Source organism: Lutjanus erythropterus, chromosome 21, assembly GCF_056507025.1.
Source record: "Lutjanus erythropterus isolate fLutEry1 chromosome 21, fLutEry1.hap2, whole genome shotgun sequence".
NCBI classification, from domain to species: Eukaryota; Metazoa; Chordata; class Actinopteri; order Lutjaniformes; family Lutjanidae; genus Lutjanus; species Lutjanus erythropterus.
Genome location: NC_139337.1, coordinates 19,134,020 through 19,156,325, shown reverse-complemented (window position 1 = coordinate 19,156,325; position 22,306 = coordinate 19,134,020). Strand labels below are relative to the sequence as shown.

Here is a 22,306-nt window from a genome sequence, read left to right as displayed (position 1 = left end):
TACCACCACTTATTTATGGCTTTTTGATTCAGGCCACAAGGAGCCGCACAGACGAGCAGCAGCAGCCAGTGAATGGCCAGAGTCAGAGAAGCGCTGTTACAGAGGCGCCTGGTGGTGAAGATGTATTACATGTAACCACAACATACCTGGTTGGATTCCAGCTGTGGACCTTTGTTGCATCTTACACACCTTTTCTCTCCTTTGCCTTCTGTCTGTATCTTCACAATAGATTATCTAATAAAGGCAAGAAAGCACAAAAGATGTTCTGTTGAGTACAGTTAACAAATAAATTCACGCTGCATTACACCAGAGTCACAAGAATCAATCCAAGTACAGTGCAATCAAAATATTAAACAACAAAATATAGAAAAATATGTATGTAAAACTATGCGAAAAATTACGACACCATATTGCTGCTATGCCTGAAAAAGAAGAGATCAGTATCACATTGTAACGTGAAAAGTTTATTATTATAACAAGTTTTTTTCACAGTAAAAGTATGTTATATATGTATATTATTGTTATTATTTATATATACAATAATATTTTATTACATCATAAAAAGTTGCTTGTTATAACACAAGTTTGTATATTGTAATAATTTGAAAATATCTTGTTGTAACAATACACATTTCACATTATAACATGATATTGATCCTTTTTTCTTTTTCTGATGTGGCAACAATACACTTCTGTATAAATCTACAAATACACAATAAACCCTCTAAAATAAAAGCTGAAAAATAAAACATGACATTACAGTTAAATACATAATTAATGCATTTCATCATAAATACTACTGCAACTGAAAATAAAATAAACACATTGATCATACAAAGTCCATTGTATGTCCTTTTTGACTGTGACAGCAGGAGATGAAACATTATGACACCTCAACACTGACATCTATTTAAAAGTAATTCTCAGATGAAGGCCAGCTTTTCACTTACTGTTCTCTCTCTCTCAGACGAATGACTCCAGGTTGCCATCTGCTGACAGCACTGCACCACTTTCTCCTGCACACAGAAACAACACACACGTTAAAAGAGAAATGCATCAGAGATGAGTTATAAATTATAGAGAGACGACATAAACAGGAAGTAAAACACAAAATATGTCGTCATGGCTATAGTGCCTCCTCCACAGATATCTATGGTGGCTACTGTTGACAGTAAGAGTCCTGTGGTCTTTCATGATGCTGCCGGGTTACAGCGTAGTGAGAACTTGATTAGAAACCAGAAAAGTATGCATGCACACAGGCACGCCTCACATAAACAGAGAAGCAAGACCAGAAAATAAGAGGACGGAGGCAGAAGGAGAGAAAACTCTGATCACTTATTCCTCCAGTTGTTATTTTGTTGTATCATATGTGCGCAGGCCAGTAAATCACACTTAAATTGTTTGCGTGAGCGTCATAGAGATGATTGTTGAGGAAGAAAAATGCCAACACAGACCACAGAGACCAAGATAAACAAAGACTTCAGATATGAGAGTCGGAGAAAAGAAGAAAAACAAATGTTTGTGTGCATGTGCATGTATAATATCTCTGTGTACCATAAATAGCCACAACAGGCCATACTTTAGCCGAAACCTCAGCTTCCTCCTCCTCCTCTTACTCCCTTTTCTTCATGACTTATTGTCATGCAATTCCCCATCTCCTTTTGAAAAACACAAATTAAATACAAACACACTGGAACTAAGTGACGTTTAAAATGTTTAGGGGCCCGTGCAGATAACAGTACAGCATATGGTCATACACACACACAAAGGAGCTGTTTATTTTTGGAGTAGCAACGACACACATTTGATTGCAGGTTACATATAAGCACAATATGAAAGTACACTAAACATATACTTTAGTCATGCAGCCTGAGACAGTAACTGCACACAAACAGGAAACACTGTGGAGGAAAAGTTAAACTGAGGGAGTTATGGTGAACATTTATCTAATTAACTAACACTATTATTGGTGAATGCTTACATACTAAACAAATACAGTAGGACTGGGTGTTTGCACACTGTGTTTGCACTTTCTTCAACGAACAGGTTTTAATTCAGTGAAATATTGCTGGAAATCATTGCATTGTTGTGAAACAGGCCTAGAGAATGAATTCATTCTGGCTGCGGTTCAGCTGTTCCACCCTTCATCACAACTAAACGGTTCTTCAGTCTCTCGTCCTCACAGCAGACCTTTTTCACAGTAGCCATATTGTAGTGTAAACACAGGTGTTACCAGTGATAATGATTAATGCTCCATTCAGGTCAAACAGAGTCAAGGTGCTGCTATTGTGCACGTTGGCTCACTGGAAAGGCTCTGCTAGACCAAATGGAACTGTAGGAGTCATTAGGTAAGATGACGTATTTATGTGCGTTTATGATTTGTAGCTTCTATCACATCTGCCACCGGTGGCAGTGTGGGCGAGTGTGGTAGATGACGAGGGTTGGTCACTGTACAGCAGCTTCTGTTGATGATCCTTGATTGCAATGGTTCCACTTGAAAGTGGTAGAAACGCATGCTGGTTCACTAGATAGCACCAAGGATCCAGGAATCTTGGAACAGAACTGGACTGGAAAAGGACTTTTTGAGTAGACAGGCCCTTGAATCTGCACCCCTGATCATCCGATCTGCTCAAATCATGAAGGTGACCTATTTTGGAGTTTTTTGGAGAGAAGTTTGCATACCTGAGTGTTTGGTGTTTTGTTGTAGGTATACCTGCACATCCTCATCAACAGTTTCATCATCTTCGATGAAAAAATGTGATTAGTATCTGTAATATTGAAAAATTCCTAGATTCCTTTCATGAAACAGTGAGGACAAACAAAAAGAAAGTTCATTATAAAAGTTTAATTCAGTCATTTAAAAATACATAGATAAAATACTAAAAACACAGGTTTTAAAGATCTGCAGATTGACTCCTCTTCTTGTCATCTCACATGAGCTGACAAGGCAAACCACCCCTCTCGCTCTCTACGTTTCACCATCTGTGGAAAAAGAAAATGTGTCAGAGTTTTAGATGTTTTAGAAGTGGTCACAGTTTTCTGAAACCTGAGTACTTCCATGTTATCTATATCTTGTCCGTGTGTGTACCTGTGTTTTGTCATCCCTTGTTTCTACTCCAAGACTAAGAGAAGACACGTCAGAACCAGCATATCTGAAATATAATAATAATGTATAATATGATATTTACAAATACATGTGACAGTCAGTCCTGTTCTTATTGTAGTTATGAGTGATTGTTAGGTGATGAACTATATCTGAAAATGTGAAATTCAAGTCAATCTTACAGCACATTTTCACTTCTTTATCAGATCTCATCTCACCTCTTCTCATCCAAACCTGAGAAAGTGTTAACTTCAATAACCAGAAATCATTTAACACTGTAGTTGGTATATTCTATGCTTTATACATATATATATATAAAAGATATCATCTGTCTTCAAAACAATGTGGGAAACTGATGCCTCCTCAGGGAACATCCTTCTCAGCTAAAACAATGACTCACCGTCTCTCACCATCACCACCAGTCTGTGACAGGAGCTGCTGTTCAGGTAGCAGCATGGACGCCTCTGGACTCCCTCCTCCACCTGAGAATAATATGATGTAATGTTTTTTTGTTGTTGTTTTTGTTTTGTTTGTTTTTTTTACTTTTTTTTTATTTCAGGCAGTTACGCAGAGTGAGAGATGTGTCAGGTTGAGCGACTGTACCTGCCGGCTGTGGGCTGAAGGCAGAGGGAGGGATTGGAGAACCACAGGTAGAAGCTTTAGCTGAAACACTTTGTTTCTGCAGCTCAATGAGCTCCAGCAGTCGACCCCTCGCTGCTGCACTTTGTCTGTTAAGCTCTAGGAGGCGCTGTTCCACACTGCTCACAGGCAGGGGGTTAGGGGATGTTGCCTGAGCAAGACGACAGGAAAATGAATCCTGTGTAAAGTTGGATTATCACCCCTGAAATGGATTACTTGGGCATCCTGGAGGCTCAGTGTTGTACTGCAAAAACCAGGTTTGGATGTGACACTGGAAGAACTCTGTAAGTCACCTCTTGAAGGAAGTAAAGAATATTTTATCATATCTCCCTTGTACTGCCAGTATACCCCTCTACACTGGACCTTTGTGGCAAACTTTCTAGCACTGAGAAAACACTTTTGAGATGAAAAACATGTAACAAGTATTTTTTATATTTTATATTATATTTTTATATTATATTTTTATATTTTAAGTACATAAGAACATGTAAGTCATTTCTTTAGTTAGGCTCTTATTAAACGCATGATGCAACTTTCATGTTCTCTGTCATGCCATCTCATGGCTCTGTTACTACCTCTGGTTCAGAGTCAGAACCATAACACCCCTCATTGCATGTTTGTACCTTTTATACAGAATGGTGAGATGGAACAATTCCTTGATTAGGCTGTGTAAAACAGGTTTAAATGTGATGCAAGGAGGTCACCTTTAGAGACTTAATCTCACCTGATTAGTTGGTCGCTCTCCTTCAGCAGCCTGAACATGCTGACTCTTTCTCCCTGTGCTGCTTGAAACTGACGTCCTCCTTTCTACAACACTTTGGGGTGTGACTCTGCCTGTGCTGCTGCTGCTGGAGGAGCTCAACCTTCTCTGTCCATTGCTACTGTTAGGAGATCCTCGGCCCCCTGACCCGAGGCCCCTAGCCTGACTGAGCTGGGCCTTGATCAGCTCGTTCTGTCTGCTCAGCTGAGTGATTTCAGCCAGCATGGCCTCTGGAGAGAGCTGCGAGCTGAGAGGGTCAGAGGTCAGCGATAATGACGACGTGGAGGGCAGACTGGTGAGAGGAAGGCTGCTGTGGCTGGAGGCTGAACTGTGGGCCTGGGCATACTCACAGGAGTGTGGGATATCTACAGGTGGAAGCGTCTGTTGCATCTGTACGGGTTGAGTCACTGAAGAAGGGGAGGGAGAAAAAACAAAGAGTGAGTTTGCATGAAGGCTAAAATCACAGCTTTATGGCTAAAATCAGGTAACTAGAAAGAACCAGACTGTTACCAGGAATTTGTTGCCAGTTGTCTCTCTGTCGAGGTGGGGAGAGCAACACAGCAGGAGAAACAGAGACTTGTAGTCGTTCTGGATCTCGCTCAGCAACTGGTACAGACTGACAAACTGTTTATGAGATGTAAAAACAAATTACACACTATTTATTACACAAATATTCATGCATAGACAGGCACAAATACTGTATGAACCTGCAGCTTTGACATCAGGGTCTTGATGTAGGTCAACGTGTGCCTCCAGTAGTCCAAGTCCTCCCATCACCAACACCACTGTGTCAACCTTCTGCTCCAGGTCTGCTGTCTGCTGCTGCAACCTGGCCTGAGGGGAACCAAAGAGACAGAAACAGGATTTATCAGCACAGCTGGATTCTGAACAGTAAAGGAGTATCAGACCATGCAGTAGCACCATCTCACCTGCAGGGCGGCGGCCTCTTCTCTGAGAGTCATTGTCTCAGCAGTGAGCGCATCAATCAGCCCACGCTGCTCTCTCAGCTCCTCCTCCAGTCTTCTCCTCTCCTGAGCCTCTTTCTGGGCTTCTTCTTCCCTCTATGGATGGTTAAGTTCAATGGATGTAATGAAAGCCAAGTGTCAAACATCAACGCAATACTGCGCTAAAGTACTGTACTAAGACAGACAATGACATATTCCTTGCTTTAATGACACTAACAAAAACTCCTGTACTAACCTTTAATTAACCTAATAACCTGACATTCTTGTGAGCAAAGCCATCACATTCCTGTAAAATGTCCAAGAAATGTGGCTGTATGCATATTTATCTGTCTATAATAGTGTTTAATAAAGATATATTTAATCAATAACTGTACCTGTTTGAGGAGGTGCACTAAACGTCCCAGAGTGGAGACCAAGGCAACAGAGAATCCAGTGAGACTTTGTGTTCTCTGCTGTGCTGAATCTGGTTCTGTGTCGGGACTCAGAGTGTTCAACTCTGCCTCCACCTGACCCAGCATGGCCTGCAGCAGGCCCAGACTGGACTGGTCCCCACTGAGAGAGGCGACAGAGGAGCCATTCAGCTCTGAACTCTGAGAAACAAACTTCCTGCTCCGGCTGGTGCGACTACCAATGCTGCCTGAAAAACACATACAAAAACATACCATTAATTTCATCTGGTTATTGCAGTATTTAGTTGTTCATATGAGGACATTTTCAGAAAAAGTGACACACTATGAAGAACAGATACCAGTCTGATATTACCTGACTGATTGAGAGGCAGCTCAGGGTTCAGGACCTGAGAAACAATAACCAACGGCTCTTCCTTGTCTTCCTCCGACTGGCTCTGTCTGGACCGAACACGTTGAACAGCCACTGTGGCATTGAGGGCTGAAAGAAGATGGGATGAATTTGTATGAGAAAAAAGGATTTCACACCTGATTAAAAAGTTTTTTTTTTTCCTTGTGATGACTTCATGAAATAAATCATATTTAAACTGTTAACCTAATGAGGGAGCTCGTTTTTTCATCCTACCTGTTTGGTCTGGTGCTCTGCCTGATGTGCAGGGGGTTACAGGAACATTGTTTCTGACCGCCTGATTGACTTTCTGCTGACTTGTCGATCTATCCCGAGACTGTCCCTTCATCTTTCGCATTTTTCGTAGATTGGACCTGCAAAGAAAAGTATCACAATGGTGTCAACAGGATCTGAAACTTCAGTAGTGATCAGTAAAAGATTCATGTGTTATATTATCCCAGTATTATTTCCATCACAGGTGCAAATATCACTTTTCTATTCTTTTCTCAAGTTGTCATTAACATAAATGAAAACAAAATGAGGTAGAGAACTCTAGGCATAGTTTTTCTTTTTTAAATATCTAAAATCTTTATCTGTAACTATGCAGAAATACCAGGTTTTAACAGATTGAATAAACATTCAAAAAAAAGAAAAGCTGCCTAGCCTAGGTCAACATAATGAACAAAGCTTCGAACTACTTTGTACAGCCCCACACAAATTAGTTTCTTATCTCAGACTGTGGTGGCAGTTATTTTCTATTTTGCAGCTATTATTACCTTTGGATTACATGATGGCCTGAACTGCCAGTAGGACCAGTATCTTCATCACTGCAGTCTTCCTCTGAAGGTTCTACTTCATTAAGAGCCTGAGAGGAACCATTTTAAACATGCAACCATGTTTATATAGACCAAAATCTTTAATGCAAAGAAGCTAAACCAAAATGTAAAAGACACATACTTGTAGTGCATTATTAGTGGGACAAAATTTGACAAAACAAATGGAAGAAAGCTGGTAAAAACATTAACTAGCAAACCACAAATGTATGACACTATCTTGAGACACACACACACACCTGTTGGTCCATCATAGACTGACTGAGCAGTGACAGCTGAGTTGGAGGATCTGGTCTTTGGAGCACAGGCAGCGCTGAGTCAGAGTAACAGTTTGGAGCCATCGTCACACTGGGGTGACCTACAGATGTAAACAAACACCCTGTATGCAACTAAAATATTTTTAAAAACTCAGGAATGAATAATGAAGAGAAATACTTATTCACTAATTAACAACTAATCTTCTAGGAAAACAAAATATCTTGTTCAAAATGATGAAAAACACGACTACAAGTGGGGGACAGTTTGTATCCATTTAACTTTAGCTGAATTTATGTTTCTACAGTTATGACAGTGGGAATGAGAAGCTTTCTACCAGTCTGCCTGCGTGGAGCGTCTCCAAACAAGTCTTTGACCACAGCCATGGCCCTGTCAGAGCGAGCCAGCACATCCTGCAGCAGCAGCTGGTCAGAGAACACCTGCAGCAGAAAATCACACCATCATCATCATCACCAGCAGCTAAACCCTATGATAAACTCAGCACTAGGAAGGAGTTTCACAAGATTTACGTTTTAAATACTTTGTTTCTGTTCATCAAACAAAACATTGAGTGAGCAAAGAAGACACTGAAAGCAACATGAAAATCATTGTCAGACACACCTCCCTGATGATGCTGAGGCTGGCCTTGTCTAAAGGTGCAGGGCTCCCAGGGTGTCTAAAACGGCGTTTGAGTTCTTTCTCTCTCAGCTCCCACTGTGCCGCAGCCTTGTTGTGGGACTTGTGAATCTCATGCCGATGACTCTGAAGCAGAAGCAAACAATCAGACAAGCGAATACAGGCTGGAGATACATTATAACTGTCTCAATGCCGTCGGCTCAAGATAATGTTTCACAAGTGCTATAATAATGCATAGTATTAGATGAAATTATATGAATTGCTTCTCAGTTGTACATGTCTCACCAATAATACACATGAGCAAACACCTTACCAGCTCTGCAGGTGTCAGCTTGTGCACAGACAGGTCATGGACCGTGCTCTGAAACCAGCAAGAGAATGCTGTCATTACTTAACTATTTTCAAAACATCATCTTTTTTTTGACTGTATTTTTTTCACAAAAAACAAAAAAACAACAACAACACAGATCTCAGATAACAGACAGGATCATGATGATAAGTAAAGTGAAATGCTTAAGATCTAAATAAAAGATGATACATTGCAGTATCAAGATCTGTGGGTCCTTTATGTCCATGATTATCCTTATAAATCTTAGAGGTTCTAAAGATACATGACTTAAATTGATGCAAAGCCAAGATATTTTTAAGGAGGGGGATGTTTCCCACTCATTCATAACCTAAAGTCCATTCTGTTCTAAGAAAATAAGACAAAGTTCTCCAAACACTTCAGTCTTTCCAGTATTTTTAACATTTTAGAGGCATGTTTTAGAGAAAGTCAGTCGTTCTCCATGATATAAATTTCACAAACTATGTCTATCCATAAGACGACTGTAGGAGTCAGCTATTTCCTATTGCCTTTTTACTAGTTGAAAGTAGGATTTGTAATGAATTTGTCCCCATTATTAAGAATGTGTTTCCAAAAAGTACTTGACAAAGCTTCTGTAACTGAGTAGTCTTCATATTTTTCAGTAGTTGAACAGTTGTCAGTACTCACCACCCACTCTCTTTTGGTAGCTGCTGCCTTCTTAGGGCGAGCAGGCCTTTTTCCTTTGCTGTGTTGTTGTTGAGGACGCCCCACTCTCACAAACGACATCTCTTCATTGACAGTATGAAAAGGTGAACTAGGTTATCCTGTGACTTCACAGTAGAAACACAACGTCGATTCGTTAAAACTTGTAGTTTGTACATGCACATACGCACTAGAAAATCTAACTAGCTTAATGGACAAAGTCTCTTCCCCAGTATTTCACCAGCAGTTATTTACGCACCAGTGAACTTAGCTAGCTATTTGTTGCTAGCCAAATGTTGAACTAACACTCACCTCTAAAGTTACGGAGCCCCGCTTAGTTTTATCAAAAAAGCGCTTCAGGTTGTTAATAACTTTGCTGCCACAGGTTAGCGGTTGTCGACGCCGAACAGTGTTAAAATCATGGATGTAACAAGGAGAACAATGAGGAGAAGAAACTCCTCTCAGTTGTGTGACAGTTTTTCAACAGTTGCGCGCCACTTCCTGTGCTGTTGCCACGGACACCGCTTCACGATGGAGCATGATGGGAAATGAAGTACAGACTGGCAAAGAGGAGCGAAATCGAATTATAACAAAAACTATAATATATTATTACATAAAATAGAATTATAAATATAATGATATAACTGAAAAAGTGTTCATTATACAGCGAAATTGTTTCATTAACCATTATTACTGATTTAGCGTAGTTTTTTTTTTATGTTGTAGCTGTTTGAGGTAAGTTGAGCTAATTGTAACAGGGTGGAGTAATTCATTAACAGTGGTTTTCAGAGTTATTTAGATCCTTTAGCAGGAGCAGGGGAGACCGTTGGTAGTAATAGTTTGTATTTGAGCATCAATAACTTAGTGGTTGTTCAAACTCTGATATGGTAACCATATTTATCCAACCAAACCAAATGTTTTCCTCAAAAATAAATCACCTTGAAACACTCACCAAGAGTTGTAAAGCTTCAGTGTGTTCTTATCTAGTTAAAATACTGATGTTGCCAGATGTTCGCACTGGAGCGAGCATCTGGCAGCTCCACTAGATGGCGGTGTCACCATGTAAATCTCTCTTGCTGCAGCGCAGCTCCAAACTACAAGACTTGCAGCCGCTTTTCACACCTGAGACATCTGACAGTCATCCGGCCCAGATCTCAGTCTGAAACAGTTTAACTGAAGTTTGGGGGAGTTGCTCAAAACAGATCTCTGATAGCCTACAGAAAGATGGAAGAAGCTTCATCAAGCAAACAACGTTTCACCTCGAATAAAGTTTTTGCTTCAAAATAAAAGCATGATTTAGTGAATATCGTGGTAATGGTTGACGTAAAAAAACAGTATGAGCCCAGTAAAAATGTTTCTTAAGCAGATCTGAAATGACAAACAGGAGATCCAAAAAGGACTGTTTTTTCCATTGCCCATGATAATTTTTTAAATCATATTTTTTATTATTATATTTCCTTTGGTCCTGTTAAAAAATCACAATTATTTTTTTTTCTTAAACATTTTTATTAAACATCTTACAACTACATATGAAAAACAAATTAAATTCATCTTAACGGAATTTAATCAGTATATAACACAAGTAACACAGGTTACTCAGAGAGTCTTAGGGCACTTTGCCTGAGGAAGATATGTTTTAGAGACAAAAAAAGAAATAAAATTTGGAAATTTGGAAACCGGAACAGTGTACAGTATTTTCTTATTTGTGCACTTGAGTGTGTATAAAATGTACCCATAATAAAAATATTAGAACACAGAAATGACAAATTCCTGTGTTTTATATATAAAATAATAATAATAATCAAACTTTATCAAAACGTTCTCCATAAAGTTGCAACATGTAGATTCCTATCTTTTTTTTATTTTTGCATTAGGCTTTTATTTTAAAGGTTTCAAGCGGTAGTTGTAGGCCATTTTCCTCTTTGCATCTTGATACTGGTAGTTCCTGAGGTTCACTACTCTATTAAAGTGGATGCATGCTTGTATCTGACTTTTTTTTACACGCCCCTCTCACTCTGACGCACAGTAGGATAGACTCTGCGCGCTTCAGTTCAATCGGGCAGACTGACCCTGACTTGGTTGGATGACTTCTGTCTGACGTACAACAATGCGGACCAAGTCACTGAAGTTTGAAAAGTTATTTGTGCGCACGGGGCTGGCGGTGAGGGGTCTCTGGAGTGACAGCAGCATGGATCCGACTACAAGTGTTGGTTTCTCTGCATCCCTGTGGAAAGTCATCTAAAGGAGACATGAGTAGCCTTTAGTCCTGGAATTATCTCGAGCTCTTAAGGTTTTCAACTGGAGTATCAGTGAAGCTTCTGTGACATTTTTACTTCCAACAGCATTTACTTGTGTTTTGTTTCGTGCAACTCTTGGATAATCACTGTGGAGTCACTTTTGGAGACTTTGGATCTGATTTACGCACGGGATTCCTCTAACAAATGACAGTGGTTTGTTGTCCTCAGCTCCCTGTTTCGCACCGACCCACCGTTTCACTCCCCTCTCCAGGTTAGGTAGACGACTCGGGGAGTGAAAGCCCCTCTGTCCCTTTCAGTGCGCCCCAGCGTGCGGCCGCGGCGGGCCACCTGGCCGAGGATGTGGGGAGGAGGTTTCCCGGTGTATGTCACAGCGATTGTGACTCTACTCCTGGTCATTATCGACGTGAAGGCCAGTGGGGAGTACTGCCACGGCTGGCAAGACTCCCAGGGCGTGTGGAAGGAAGGGTTCCAGTGCCCGGAGAAGATCGACGGGGAGGACGCGATCATCTGCTGCGGGAAATGCGAGCTGCGCTACTGCTGCTCCAGCACGGACGCGCGGCTGGATCAGGGCAGCTGCGACAACGACCGGCAGGCTCAGGAGCCCGGGACAGAGAGCAAGGAGAACAAGGACTCCGGTGCAGGTAATTCCCACTTATTCAACAACTTCTACCAAGTATAATCAATCATCATATGAAAAGTCTTAAAGAAACCATGTTCCTACTACTTAAAAAAAGAGAAAAACACTGCAAAAGAGGACAAAAGTCATTAAAAAGCGAACACTGCGCAAGAATGACGTATAAAAAGTACATATTTTAAGAATTTTGTAATGCTGGTGGCCTGAATGTATTTGGGAGGTCGTTGTGGAGTATGGGGGCTGTCACAATAAAAGCCTGTAATCCCTCTGAAGTCAGAGAACTGCTGTGAAATAGGGGAGACCAGGGGCAGCTGTAACTTTTTTTTTTTTTTTTTTTTTAACTTTTTCATCATAACTTACTGCCTTCTTGAAACACACAAACATATGTGTTTTAATAAATAATAAAATGTATATATTTTCACTAATAGTAATTTAATGCAAGTAGAAGTGGTATTGGGGGAAATTGTCATACTGGAAAACTATTACTGCTGTAGTATCTAATCATGTTAATTAAGGATGGGGGGTTGTATATGGTTCAAACACTTTTAGATGTCAGACACTATGCATTAAAACAGAAGCCTGTTTCTATTTTTGCAGAAGACTATGTAACTATTCGAGTTGTAACTAGATTTTTAATTATTTTAATTGACAAATAATCAAGAACTAAGAACTGCACCTTTTTGCTCTGTGCACCAGTAAAAGTTGATCAACCCTGGTACTCAACAGAACTTTTTCTTTTCATGTTAGACCTGTGCTAGGCTCGTCTGTGTTGACCATGAAACCAAATTTTGAAGATACAGGTTAAAATTTGTTGCTGGATGACATTATGAATGAATTGCATATATAGTCACATTTTCAGTTAGCAAATGCTAGCAAAATGCTAGCTGATCTACATCAGTCTTTAGTATCTCAACTCAGACAAATAGGCGTTTAAACTGGGCCATGTGGCTGAAGGCCAGTTGTAACACAGTGTTACAATTGCCCCTGATCTTGCAGCCATGACAAAATCTTGTATGCTAGCTAGCAACACCACATAGTTTGGTCAAATTAGATAAAATTGATGCAAGTTTAAATTTCCAGTAATCTAAACTTTTGACATCCAAAAGTAACTTTTATACCTCAAAATAATTTTTTGTTGAAAACTTCTGCCAAAGTGAAATGACCCTGCTCCTGTTCCACAGGCAGAGAGAGAATCCTACTTAGCATGTGCAGAGTAACTGGTTCAATTGTCCCTAGGCTCCCCTATGTCAAAGACAATGTCCTAAAACTGACATGCTGCTTCAGTGTAGTGGTCAGGGTTGTGTTGTTAGTCTCAGCCAAACCTTGTTATTAGATTAATTTACTTGAAAGCGAGTTATAAATACATATTACTGTATGTGTGTTGACGCCATGCCCAGAGAGCATGAACAGGATGTCTTAAATTTGATAGTAAATTGCAGACCTGTTACAAGACTCGGTTTCCTCTCATAAACCCAACAGTCTCACAGTATCTCCGTGTAAAGCAGTTCATCTGCTGCCTGCCTGGCTGCCCCGGTTGGCAACGACAGCTGCACAGGAGACAGCAGCAGCAGACTCCTCCAAAAAACCAGTTAACTGCACTCACAAATGGCAAACTGTGCCGGGCTGCACTTATAAATAGCTGTGTTTGTTCTGGCCTGTAACAGTGCAAGAAGAGGGGGGCCAGGCTCAGATCACGTTGTCCCCACGGGGATCAAGTTTGGACTTGACCGGATCTTGGACAGTGAGTGGCTCACCAAAGGCGCTGACAGCTCTGCTCATAAAAAAAAAACAAAAAAAAAAAAAACACAAATCGCGTTATGTATCATTTGCTACCAGGCTCGTGGAGTCCCTTTCCCGTCGTGAAACCCCTCCTATAATCCCCCACTGCAAGCTCTGTGGTGTCTGTGGGCCTTCAAGGGATTCACACTCTGACCTGCTCCATACAAGACCCTCATGAACTGCATTTAAGAGAGGCATCATTACCATAAGTCAAAGCAAAATATTACCCTATTAAAAACTTTAACTACAACTACAAGTTGAGGTAATTTTGCAACGATTTAAAACAAACTTTTCTAGTCAAATAAACTTGATATTAATTCAGTTGTATTTGAGAAAACATGTTCAGCAAGCTTAAAATATTAAGTTGGACCAACAACTCTTCAGTCAAACGGACAAACCAAATGCTCAAATTCATTAATCCTAACAAGCAGTGATGACTTAAAATTTGTTTTGAAGTTCTACTAACTTAAAAATGCTGAGTGCCAGTAGAATTCTCTTTCTTTGTGTTTATTAAACTCATAATTTTCAATTTGTGTAAACTTTATTGAAAATGAACTGATTAATTTAGAGTATTCAGTTCCATTAACTTATTGCAAGGAGAGCTGAATGAAAGTTGGCATTACTGAAAATATTTGTTCTGTTCTGGTTCTGGGTAGAACCTCAGCCCTTTAGGAAGAACCCTTATGAAACCCTTATCTCTAAGAGAGTACATTCATTCAGCTCATCGTTTCAAGTTAAAACACTTAAAGTTAGAAGAACTCATGTTTATATGTTTTGAAAAAAATCTAGCAATTTTAATTTTTTGATCAATTTGAATAAATAAAACTTTCATTTACATTGTTAATGAGAAAATATTTGTTGAAACAATATGTACAATAGGTAACAATACAAACATCTATTTCTATGTTGACTCCCTGTTAACCATTGCTTACATTCCCATAAATTAATCTCCCATAAAGCCCCTTGAAGCTGCATCATATCCTGGATAAAAGATCAACAAGTAGATAACAGCATGAACAAACATTGGACATCAGAGAAAAAGCCACACTGGCTTACTTCATGTTTCCCTGGTGGATATTATGCCCTCTCTTGGACCTCCAGCTATAATCTGTCATTTGTTAAGACTATCCTGCCTTATCATTGCAGGAAGAGGTATATACATTTCATTCAGTGGCCTCCAGCCAAAATAACTTAAAGAAAAGCAGCTTTTTTCATCCCAGGACTTGTTCCGTTTGTGCATTTCATTCATTTTTCATACGCTTGCAGCCAATTAATCATCCAAGGAAAGATACACGCTGTGATGTCAGTGGATAACAGGCAGGAAATTATTAATGTGCTCAACATGAGGGAACATATGGTATTTAGGAACAGGAGAACGCCCGTGGGATAGCCACAGGAGACGACGGAGAGTCCAGCCAGCCAGCACAGCCAGCTCCGCCACAAAAACTGTGCCCAAAACAAGAGCTTAAGAGAAGAGGAGGAGGGGGGGGGGGCTGCTGTTACTGCTGCAGCATGGCTGCCACAGCTCAACTGCAGCAACAGGTGTGGAGGAGTGACAGGGAACAATAGGAGGGTTTCAACCAGCATGTGCACAAGATGAGAAAGTCACACAAAGAAACAGAGTTTTGAAGTCTTGAATTTGCTTGAATTTGACAAAGCAAGAATAGTTTTCCAGATCTGGTTCAGTGGTGGAGGGTAAGCAATTAGATTTGGTCAAAGTGCTCTATTTAAGTACAGGTCTGAGGGACATTACTTTCCATTTTCTTTCTACTTTATGCTTGTACTTCATTACAATTCAGGCAGTAAATCTGATTTACTGCCATGAAATTCAGTAAAGACATTCATTTCCCCCTCAGAATGAATTGTAAGTGAAGCTGAGGGGTCTTGAATCACCCTGAAGAGGTTTATTTCAAAATAATGACCTGCTCATTGCACATTACCCCGCTTATTACACGGTTACTTACCAAAATAAATCAATGCATTGAAAATATTGATTTTAAAAGGGATTTTGTTGAATTAAAAGTGATTTCATTGCTACTCCAGAGCAACGGAGTAGAACAGCTGTTATTCACCACCTCCCAGATTTACCTTGTGACCTTTACGAGGCACCCAACCCCTAGGTTTAGAACCATTGGGCTAATTTACTTGCAGGATATAAAGTAGTTAAAATACTAACTCCACCTTGAACCCATCTTTCTTTCTCAAACCAACCAAAAAGTATCCACAAATTAAGTTAGCAAAACACTAGCTAACTACATCAATCATTAGCTAATGTTTTGCTCACTTTAGCTAACTTAAGATGTGACTATATGTCGTTTTTACAGGAAAAGTAAACCAAGCTACCAAGTTTGCTCATTATATTGTTATTAGAGTGCAGAGCCAAAAGGAGTAGAACTAAAGAACAGTCAATTATCAAAAGGAGTTTTTTTTTAATATAATGAGTTATTTAACTTTTGATACCATAAATTAATTTTACTGTTAATACTTTGTACTTTTACTTAATTAGGACGCTGAAGTATTTTCAGATCTCTGTCTTGGTATTTGTGCTTGAGTAAAGGATGTGAGTGCTTCTTCCACTGCTGTATTTGCTGAACTTTCAGTGGCGTCTTTTTTCCCCTCCCATCGGTGATTTACAGTAGGGTGTTTTGGAAAGGAGCTCTGCAGTGAAAGTAGGGATGAAGTAACACAAGACGAAAGTTTTTAGAATTACTAATCCTCATCATCCATGCAGAAAAAGGGAGTGGGAGCAGAGATGTGGAGGTGGAGGCCATATAAGTGCAGGAAAAGAGGGCAGTCAAAGGCTCCCTGGGACATTTCTGCTCTTGTAACTTATATATGTGTTGCCATAACAGAGTTCCTGTTAAAACCTGTTTACAGGAAGGTGTGTGGCTACGAGGTACATTAGCCTCTGAAGTTGACACCGCTTCTTGTCAAAGGGAAACGGGTCACGGTCTTAGCTTGTTTCATGTCACCGTCGTTGGCCTATGTCTTTTGTCACCTCGACTTTACCGCCTCAGCCAACGAATGTCCTCCAGCTCTTAACAGGTCTCATGCAGTAATCCTTTTTAATACCCTGCTACTTTTGATGAGCTTTCTGAAAAGTTTCTCAAGGCCGTATGGATGTATTTCAAAGAGACAAAAGGAAACTGGAGCCAGTTGCCACCTCTCCTCTCTCGCTTTGGCATACAGTTACACCTCATAACACATGGGCACATTCAAAGAGGAAAATAACTACACCCTGTGGGAACAATAAAACACAACTAATCACTTATAATGTAACATGGTCGTTATTGTGTTTTCGAGGTGTTTGTGTGAGTGAGCATGGGAATGAACAAGTTGGGGAAAACACCTCAGAAGTGACCTCATCTGGCCTGTCACCCTGTTTCTGCCAAAAACGTTCACTTGGTGCCCGCATTATTTGGCTAAAAGGTGCAGTTAAAACAATCTGTTAAAGGAAAGTTATTCACCATATCCGCACAGCAGCCATTTTCCTCTGATGTCACACTCAGGATGAGAAGCTCAAATATCATATTGCTGTGTGCCAGGTCGCAAGTCTGACAAATCGTTGCCATTTCACCACTTCCTGAGTGATCAGCAACTGAAAAGGCAACGGATAGTGAAAACCTGGAGGGACTTCATCACTTCCTGGTTGATCTGCAAGAGAAAAAGAGGAACACCAGCCAATATTTCAAGTTAAAACAACATACTTGAGAACCCATTATCTGCCGTGAGAAAATGGCTACTGTTATCATTCAACCACTTCCCAGCTAAAATTTGTCAGATTCTCTATGTTTATACAACTTGCAACCTGAAACGCAGCAGCACAACGTCTGAGCTTCCCATCCTGCGTGTGACATCAGAGGAAAATGGCTGCCTTGTGTAAATGGTGAATTGCTGATCATGTTTCAGAGTTGCTATTGGAGCCTCTTCTGCTCAGTGGCGCTGAGATCTTCATAATAAAAATGTCAGGATTTTTTTTCCTTTTTTAATAACGCCTCTGTTATTTGACCCAGCAAATGACAGTCTGATTGGTGGGCTAGTCAAGTGCTTTCTTATGAGTCTGATTTGCTGTTTAAAACAGAAAGAAAGAAAAGGTCAGTGAGAAGGAATTGGCTTACTCCCTTTGATTTACGGGGCTGAATAACCTCCCATTCGGCTACATTAAATCAGTCAATTTTAATACCCTTCTTTAAGCAGGAGCCAAGTACTGTAGTTCAACTTGAGTAACCTATTTTCAAAGGGTTGGTCATAAATAGCTGCAGAATAAAAGAAGGGTCACAAATATCTGCTGGCAGCCAGACTTAAGAATGTCACCCATGCTAACACACACACACACACACACACACACACACAGGTCTGCAGGGTCGAGGAGGCTGGGGACACTGCAGGGTGCTGAGGATTAAAACAGATCAAAACAAAGTTAATAACTGCTAATGAGAGCCCGGGACTCCCCGGGGACTCAATCCCCAGTGTACCTCTCATTCTTTTACTGAAGTCCAAACACTCCAGTCCTCTCACTCTTTTGTTTCACTGTCTCACCCAATCTCCACTCGCATGCAGGAGCTTTGCCTGTGCAGAGAGGCAAGACGTGTGTGAGGCGGCATCGCCGTTTGAAGTTTTAAGGGATAGTTTGGGTCTTATAAAATGGGGTTGCCTGAGATACTCATTCATAGTCAGTGTATTACCTACAGTAGATGGCGATCAACACGCGCCCAGTTTGGAGAAGCAGCAGGAGCACTGCAGTTGGCATGGAAGCCAAGCAATGTACTGCTGTGGACATGGTTAGCTGAAAAATGTATTTTAGCTGCCTAGAAAATAAATCAATATCAGTTGTACACTGTATTTATGTTTTCACGACTTCAATTTACCACAAGGCAGCCTTTTCTGAAGGGCAGTTGCAGTTGTACAAGCAAAATATTGCTCTCTTCAAACCAACCAAACTTCGTAGGACTAGAACTAGTCCATTAATGCTGCAGTACCCCATGGTAGTGGCAGAATATAAGTACAGAGGTGCTAAACCTTTCATACCCTTGTACACTAATACTACAACTTAAATAATTGGTCCTAAAAGAGACTCAGAGCCAGTGTAGAGATCTGACTGCCATCTACTGTAGGTAATACACTGATGACGACTATGGATACATACCTCATACAACCCCACTTCAAAAACTCTGAACTATCCCTTTAATATTCAGTTAGAAGTCAATACTTTGCAGCAAAAGCAGGTCTGACTGCTGTTTTTTCTAATGCTGAGGTTTCTTTGTCTTTTGTCTCTGCAGTGCCCATCTACGTGCCCTTCTTGATCGTGGGCTCTGTGTTTGTAGCATTCATCGTGGTCGGCTCTGTGGTCGCCGTGTGCTGCTGCCGCTGCCTCCGGCCCAAGCAGGAACTGACATCAGCAGGTGCCACAGGTGGTGGGACCAGCGGTGGTCGCCTCCTGGAAACCATCCCTATGATGGCCAGTTCGGGAACATCCAGAGGTTCATCGTCCCGCCAGTCCAGCACAGCCACCTCGTCCAGCTCCTCCGCCCCGCCCGCCGCACCCCGCCCAGCTCCCCCTCCCCTCATGCGGGCTCAGGCCTCCTGCTGCCTGCCCCCTGATGCCAGTGTCTTCGTCAACATGCCCACTAACTTCTCCGTACTCAACTGCCAGCAGGCCACGCAGATCATGCCTCACCAGGGACAGTTTCTGCACCCACAGTACATCGGTTACGCCCACCCCGTGTCCCCTACCCCGGCCTTCCTGGACGCCTCACAGGGAGGATACAGACCCATCCAGTCCCCCTGCCCTCCTGCCACTGGTACCTCCAGTGTCACCGGTGAGCAGAAATACCCTCCAGTGACTGTGTGATAAACCTGCAGACCACTCTGCCACTTTCTTTAAGTTTAACCTGTGAGGCGGCGCCAGAGACACTGCCAGAGTGGAAAAAGAAAAGCAGGGAGTCAGACTCACATGAAGGACTCAGGCAGCAGGGCCTGCCCTGCTATTGTGTGTGGTGTGTGTCTGTTTAGTGTGTCATATGATCTCCTGGCAAGTTTAAATGAGCTAAGCTCAGCCTGTGATGGATGCATAAACACGTTTCTGCCTTGATGCAAAAACAAAACTGCATATTGGAGGGTTAAACAGCCCAGATGGGTGATAATGCACAGCACACTGCAGCCTGCAGCTCAAATAAAGACTGTGCATGAGTATGTGTTTGCATGTATGTGTATGTGACAATGAGAGTTGGCTTATATGTGCTGGAATGAGTGATGACTGGATGATTTATAGCAGTGAACTGTATGAAAAATGAATATTCAAGAAAAAAAAACACCAAAAACCTATGACCACATGCTGTGTTTATGCCATGTGCACATCTGCACTTGTGAATGGTTGTGAGTGGTTTATACAAGACAGTTTGTGTTTGTTTGTGTTTAAAGTATGAGGAAAGAAAGCATGTGGAGAGATGTTTGTACTGTATGTGTGTGAGTTGGTGTGAAGTATGGAGGGCTGTGGTCGTATGAGTAACTGTGAGTGAACCGTGTGTAATGGGAAATGCAGGTGGCGTGATGTGAAAGTCAGTCGCAATCTCCCTGTAGACCATTTAAACTCTAATGAAGTGAACACAGGACATAGACTGTGACGCTCCACCCTACTATGCAACCCCCCTCCTGCCACCCAAAAAGAAAAAAACACACAAAAAATAACAAAAAATCCCCAACTGCTCTGAGTGGAAACACACACAGACCCAAAAAAATTAAAATATTCATGCCAGGCTGGCAGTTAATGTACCTGACAAGTGTGAGTGTGTGACAGAGGCAGTTCTCTGAAGATTACACAGTTAATTATACAGTGAAAACTCAGCCAACTGCCCCCTCCACTTCTCTCTTGTGAGAGGTGTGTGTGCATGTGTGTGTGTATTTAACACTCCCACAGTTCAGTGCGTTACTTAGCGGAGGGCACGGGCAGCTCCAGGGCAGCTTTGACTCATTATTTTCCACTTAAGAAAGGCACAGAAATGGCGGTTATTCGTCGTTAACCTGAAAGAAAAAAAAAAAAGAGTTAAAGTTGCATTTTTTTCAGCCATTCTGTGTACTGCTGTGCAGCTGGGTCACTGGTAACTCAGTAACACGCAGCTTGAGGAATGTGCTGCTCCACTGAGCGTGCAGCCTGAGATGTCCCACAGCACTGAAACCGGTATGTTTGTGTACCTCATCTGTACTCCGAGCACGATTTCTGTAAGATACAGTCGGCAGCTTGTGTGTGACAAAGTTATCTGTAAAATGATGTATGAAAATTGGTCCAATTTGATGCAGGAGTGACATTTTTTCATATGAATTCTGAAAAAAATAAACTTTTAAACAGAAACTAGTGTGTTGAGAGCTTATGTGTTGTTGCATTTTACCACCTTCTACTGTCATAAACATTACAAGCAATGTTTTGTGCTTTTAAAACCTTGCCCGGTTGCATAAAACCACGTAGGTTTCCATTAAATTTTCATTTAAGATAAGGAAGAAATGTATTGCATAAAATCACCCATAACTACTTAACTATTCTCATATGCATCACTAGAGGGTCCTTAGTGATGATTTTCCTCAGCCAATTATAACGCACCCATAAGAGTCCCTTGTGGAACATCAGATAATGGCTGAATTTATGGTGATTGATGAAGAAGAGGAGATACCAAGACACATTTTTCAGGACAGGACTGGCTTTTCTTTTCTTTTTGTGTACACTTGTCGTCCATTTTGGAGAAGCTAGCTAACACACAGCTGTTTCTCAATTTGGGGGCTGTATCCTTGAAAGGCTACATTTGATTGTATCACATTTGGTGCAACAAGGCTGTCTCATCGTGAAGACTCCTCCACATGCACCTGAGAAATAAGGCCTCCTTTTCCTGATTGTACAAGCACCAACGGCTCCTTCCTTTACAGCCCAACCCATCCCAACATTCACGGTATCCGTATCTGTTGGTGATGACAGGTAAAATTTTTCTTAATCTAAAGAACAGAAGTGCTTTACACTGTCTGATTTACTTGCATTATATATGATTAAAATCACCCTCTGAGTTAATTCAATTTAATTTTTTTTTTTCAGTTTAAACATTTTGTATTATTTGTTATTTGAAGATGCTGAATAAAGGTTGGCTAGGTCTAGGTTACATGGCGTTTGTGATGCCAAGTGAAGTTGCTAGCTAACTAGCTAGCTCATTGGAGTCGCTGCACTTAACTGCAGCTCGGCTGACCTAAGTTACAGCCTTTGACAGTAAAGCCTTAAAGCCTTGTTAGCAAAGCTACTTAACTTACAATAATACTGTCTAGTAGCATTAAATAATGATGTAACCATGGTAACTGGGATGCACATATGCAGTATTATGACAGTAATTGCTGTGAAAGGCAAGGAGACAGCCTTTGCAACACTCCTAAGTTAACCTCTTTGCTTAGGGAAATATTTTTCTTTGCAGACAGATGCACCTCTGGATAAGTGATATTTACATTACACACACTTGGCAACCTGGTTAACAAAAAAACAAATGTGTGCCGAACGGGTTTTGCACACAGAGAGATCTGTCTCAAACTCTTAATCCCATTGAAACACAAACACTCTCATACTTAAACACTAATTACAGCCCATTCACAGACAGCTCTACCACCCACAGA

The 22,306-nt window shown here is 41.0% G+C and overlaps 2 protein-coding genes across 5 annotated transcripts; one reads left to right on the top strand and one right to left on the bottom strand.

Annotated features, from left to right (window-relative positions):
• Positions 1-2,830: 2,830 nt before the first annotated feature.
• On the bottom strand, positions 2,831-9,481 carry spice1 (spindle and centriole associated protein 1). Of its 4 annotated transcripts, XM_084710330.1 has the most exons (18): positions 9,308-9,481; positions 8,981-9,081; positions 8,300-8,347; positions 7,972-8,112; positions 7,688-7,790; positions 7,335-7,453; positions 7,039-7,127; positions 6,500-6,636; positions 6,230-6,355; positions 5,842-6,104; positions 5,432-5,563; positions 5,201-5,336; positions 5,013-5,126; positions 4,467-4,909; positions 3,705-3,893; positions 3,504-3,580; positions 3,089-3,152; positions 2,831-2,982 (listed from the first exon to the last, which is right to left on the bottom strand). In XM_084710330.1, the coding sequence occupies exons 2-18, from the start codon at positions 9,077-9,079 to the stop codon at positions 2,926-2,928; spliced, it is 2,337 nt and encodes a 778-aa protein (XP_084566456.1). In that variant the 5' UTR covers positions 9,080-9,081; positions 9,308-9,481; the 3' UTR covers positions 2,831-2,925. The 4 variants fall into 4 exon arrangements, with proteins under 4 accessions (XP_084566456.1, XP_084566455.1, XP_084566458.1 ...); XM_084710329.1 differs by lacking the exon at positions 9,308-9,481 and having other exon boundaries at positions 8,981-9,140; XM_084710332.1 differs by lacking the exon at positions 9,308-9,481 and having other exon boundaries at positions 5,013-5,128; positions 5,218-5,336; positions 8,981-9,139.
• Positions 9,482-10,868: 1,387 nt separating this feature from the next.
• Positions 10,869-21,014, top strand: shisa2b (shisa family member 2b). The gene is made up of 2 exons (XM_084747424.1): positions 10,869-11,894; positions 18,946-21,014. The coding sequence occupies exons 1-2, from the start codon at positions 11,591-11,593 to the stop codon at positions 19,515-19,517; spliced, it is 876 nt and encodes a 291-aa protein (XP_084603550.1). The 5' UTR covers positions 10,869-11,590; the 3' UTR covers positions 19,518-21,014.
• The last annotated feature ends 1,292 nt before the right edge of the window (positions 21,015-22,306 follow it).